The 4,364-nt window shown below is 40.5% G+C and overlaps 1 protein-coding gene across 1 annotated transcript; it reads left to right on the top strand.

Annotated features, from left to right (window-relative positions):
- Positions 1-18: 18 nt before the first annotated feature.
- On the top strand, positions 19-3,348 carry CSUI_004163 (acyltransferase domain-containing protein; the record flags this gene model as incomplete). Its single annotated transcript, XM_068064357.1, has 4 exons — positions 19-1,113; positions 1,653-1,793; positions 2,118-2,299; positions 3,205-3,348. Coding segments are annotated over exons 1-4 (651 nt in total), but the record flags the coding sequence as incomplete, so codon positions are not given.
- Positions 3,349-4,364: the final 1,016 nt, after the last annotated feature.

The following is a 4,364-nucleotide window of genomic DNA, read 5'->3' as shown; positions in this document are numbered from 1 at the left end:
CTACACATACCTAGGCTTCTCCGGTAAACGGGGGTGCGCAGTAGGAGAAGAAGAGAGGTCATCTTCTCTTGTTCCTCTTCATCTTCTTTTCTCCTTCCTTTCGCTCTTTCTTAGTGAGGCCTTGTCCTCTCTAGGAGACAGCTGCCTATCCTCTTTTTGGACTTCCCACTTCTTTCCGATTGCCTCAGAGAAAGACATCTTTCCAAGGGGAAGCAACAGAAGATAGAAATGAAAGTTAAAGCGTATCAGATCGATCTAAAAACGATCTGATGTGTATGCGACCGTAAAAAGAGGCCTCAGGGCAAAGGGAAGGAGAAGAAGAAGCACAAAGAAAGACAGTCGAAGTGAAGAGAGTTGTGTATCCCATTCATGTCTTTAGCCTTTTATCTTCTTTGCTTCTTCTTTCTCCTCCTTGCTCCTCTCTCTCTGTCTCTCTCTCATCAGTCTGTTCTCTCACTCTCTTCTTCCCCCCTGAGACAAGGCAGAATTACTGCTTTTCTTTCAACGGCATCTCTCCTTCCTTTTCATTTCTTCTGCCTCTTCTCCTTCCAGCCCTCATTACGCCCTAAGTGGAAGCATCGAATCTAGGGTCTCTTTATCAACGAGAAGTCTTCGATTTCTCATACCTTTCTCTCAATACACCTCCATCTATCTTCTTTCTGTTGCACCTATAGCTTCATTCTCTCTGTACTTAACTCTCGTCCCAAATCAAGGATTGACTACTTTTTCTGCTCTTCTTCTTTTCTTCTTCTCTGCACATCTCCCACGCCGACTCTCTCTTACTTTTGAACTTGTCCCTTTTGTGTTTCTTTCGTTAAAAGACTTTCCTATCATTCTTTTCTCCCCTTCCCACCTGAGGTGTCTGTACATACACCCCAAGAGCCTTCTTGGTGTTTCTTGCTTTTCTCTTTGTCTACAATTCAGACACCATGGCTCCGGTACCTATTCGCATTCTTTTAACTGTCTATTTCTATTGTGTCGTTTCTATCTTCTTCTGCCTAGCTTTTCTTACCGAGCTTATCGCCTATGTTCTTCTCTCGCCATTCTCTTTTCGTCATAAAGGAGTTAAAGCGCGTGTCTTAAGCTCCATATTCCAAACTTATATGCTCGCAGGTTAGCTTACGTATCTATCTCTAATTTCTCATCTACAGCTACAGATAGAGAGATAGATATGTCTTTCTCCATTTCTCTATCTTTCTCTCTAGCTTCTTCTTCTTATTCTTCTTCTTGGAATTCAGTCCAGAGAAGCAGCTCGCTGTCTTTACTGTGGATAGTCTATGCATGCAGTTTACCCAGTCAAACAAAAAAGCATATCTACTATCCAATTCTATACACCGAAGAGATTTATGAGGAAATCTATCCATATTCATCTCTCTCTCTATCTATTTATCTAGCTTTATGTTTGATCTGCTTATCTGTGTGTCTGTGTATCGGTCTAGCCATATGTATGCTTGGAGGGTGTCTATGCTATATGTATGAAAAATGGGGACGACAAAGTTAGACTATCTCCAAAGAAGAAATGTCTGGGTAGTCTATCTTCTCCATAGATCTCTTACACCTATTTCACCAGATAGGCTTTCCTTCTTCTTCCTGTCCTTGCCCTTCGCTTTCATTCATTCATTCATTCTTTCTTTCTTTTTGTGTGTTTCAAGCGTTGTATTGCTTGCCTTTTTGGCGCGTGAAGTTCTTGAATTCTCCGCCTCTCGCCTCCTCCTCCTCCTCTTCCTCCTTTTCTCCCTCGGCTTATAATCCGAAACGCACAGTCATCATGGCCAATCATGCTAGCGGAGCAGGTAACCCGATCATCCACACATCCACCTCTAATCTATTTCTCTTTAATCTATTTATCTTTAATCTATCTTTAAGCTATCTATTCATCTTTAATTTCTGACTAGTCTCTTTCTGTTTTCGTTGATCTCCTTGAGGGATGAGCCTTCAGACTGACTCGATCAGAAGAAGAGAGAGAGAGCACAGACCTCTTATCGCATTTCTCTCTCCATCTTCTTTCTTTATCTTTCTTTGTATCTCCCTCTTCTTCTTCTTCTCTTCTTCTCTCTCTCTTTCTTCTCAATCTTCTTATTCTCTTTTTCTATTTCTTTCTTTTGATCGAGATCCAGATCCCTGGCTATTAACGGCAGTGGTCTATCCATGGCCGGCCTTCTTTGTCATAAAGGACTCTCTCTGTCGGGTGCCTATAGCTGGCTGGTGTCTAGCGCTAGCTGGCTCTATACGAGTCAAATTCACGAAGGAAAAAGGCGGATGGGCCACTGCCCCTGGAGCCGTCAAACTCCTCATGCAGGTACCAAACATACCTACTATCTATGTATCTATCTACATATATATATCTATCTATCTTTAATCTATCTATCTATCTATATATCTTCAATCTATCTATCTATCCATATCTATCTATCTATCTATATATCTATCTATCTTTATCTATATATATATATATCTATCTTCAATCTACCTATCCCTCCATATCTATCTTCATGTACCTATCTCTGGTCTGTCTGTCTGCCTGTCTTCAGCCTATCTGTCTATTTGACTTTATTCCATTTTATGTATTCGACTCTCTGGGATGTCTTTATCTTCAATCTATCTGTCTATCTATCTGTCTATCTATCTTTAATCTGTCTATCTATCTTTAATCTGCCTATCTATCTTTAATCTGTCTATCCTTAATCCATCTTCATCTCTCTATCCTCAATCTCTCTATCTTTAGCCTATCTATCTATCTATCTTTAATCTATCTATCTATCTTTAGTCTATCTATCTACCTCTCTTCCTTCAATCTCTCTACCTTTAGCCTATCTCTCTATCTTTAGCCTGTCTATCTTTAGTCTATCTATCTATCTATCATGGATGAGGTCCTCTTTGTGTGACGGCTTGCATGCATGGAGAATACTCGCTTCTTACACGTCATAGAAGCGGGCAGCTATCTTTCTCTATGAGCTATCGCAATCTTACATTCTCATCGGGTCGACCTTTTCCTCCTCCTCCTCCTCCTGCTCTTCCTCTTTCTTCTATGGTCATTTCGTCTATCTTCTTCAATGTAATAAGCCTCTATAAGACTACTCGGTCGTCTTCCTCTCTCTATCTCTATCTTTTTAGTTTATCTTGGATCTCTCTCTCTCTTTCTTTCTTTAGTGTGCGTGTGTATGTAAGTTTGCATGTATGTGTATGTATGTCTATTCTTCTTAGGAGTCGAATGAAGTGATGGATCGAGGGCATGCATTAGTCGTTTTTCCTGAGGGGACGAGGAGTGTCACAGGCCGTCTTCAACCCTTCAAGGACGGATTCTTCAGATTTGCCGTTGAACACGAAGGAATCTCCATCCTGCCTGTAGGTAAGAAGACGCCACGAAAAGAAAGAAAAGAGTGAGAAAGATAGAAAATCTATGACAAGGAGAAGAAGAAAGAGAAGCAGAACGTAAGCAAGCACAGGTCTAGCCGTCTCCAAAGACTCGTGTCTCAGAGAAACACTCAGGCATGTACTAAAAGATATATATACATACATATCTACATACATATCTACATACATATATACAAAGACACATAGACACGGTCACATGTATCTATCTTTCTCTCCTCTCTCTCTCTCTATATATATCCATATCTATATCTATATATATCTATCTATATCTATATCTCTCTCTCTCTATATATATATATGTGTGTACGTAGGGTAATTGACGTGTCTAGGTGGTAATGTCTACATGTATGTGTATATGTGTCTTTGTATATATATATATGTATATGTGTATGCATGTATCTAGGGTGTCTACGGTTGTATCTTAGTGCGAGGGGGGGGAAGGTCGAGAGAAGCAAACGTTTTGCATGCATACGGCTGTGCATGCACGCCTCTCTCAAATGTCTATTAGGAGAAGGGCAGAAGAAGCCTTCTTCTTCTTCGTCTTCTTCTTTTTCTTTTGTTTCTCTTGACTGGTAATGTAGGGAAGGCTACAGAAGATGATATGAGCCGGGGGCATCTGCTGAAGAGAGAAGATCTCTTCAGATTCTTCTCTCGACTTTTTTGTCTATCTCTCTTTTTCCTTCTTTCTTCTCCTTATCATCTCTTCTTTAGCACCCGTGTCTGTGCGTGCTTCTGTCTGGGGAGTGTGTCGTTTCTTTCTTCTTCTATCAGAGAGACAGTATCATCCCTACATCTACGTCAGGTGTCTATACACACCACATACATAGAAAGAGAGAGAGAGATAGAAAGTCCTTGTGAAAGTCTTCTTCTTGTCTTTCCTTTCCTCTTTAACTCTCTTCTTCTTCTTTCTCCGCACCTTCTTTCTATCTTGTTTCTTCTTCCTCTTCTTTCCATTCTTCTTCTTCTCTTCTTTCGTCTTCTTCTTTTTC

This window comes from Cystoisospora suis (assembly GCF_002600585.1).
Source record: "Cystoisospora suis strain Wien I chromosome Unknown contig_1911, whole genome shotgun sequence".
NCBI lineage: Eukaryota > Apicomplexa > Conoidasida > Eucoccidiorida > Sarcocystidae > Cystoisospora > Cystoisospora suis.
This window is presented reverse-complemented; position numbering and strand designations above follow the sequence as displayed.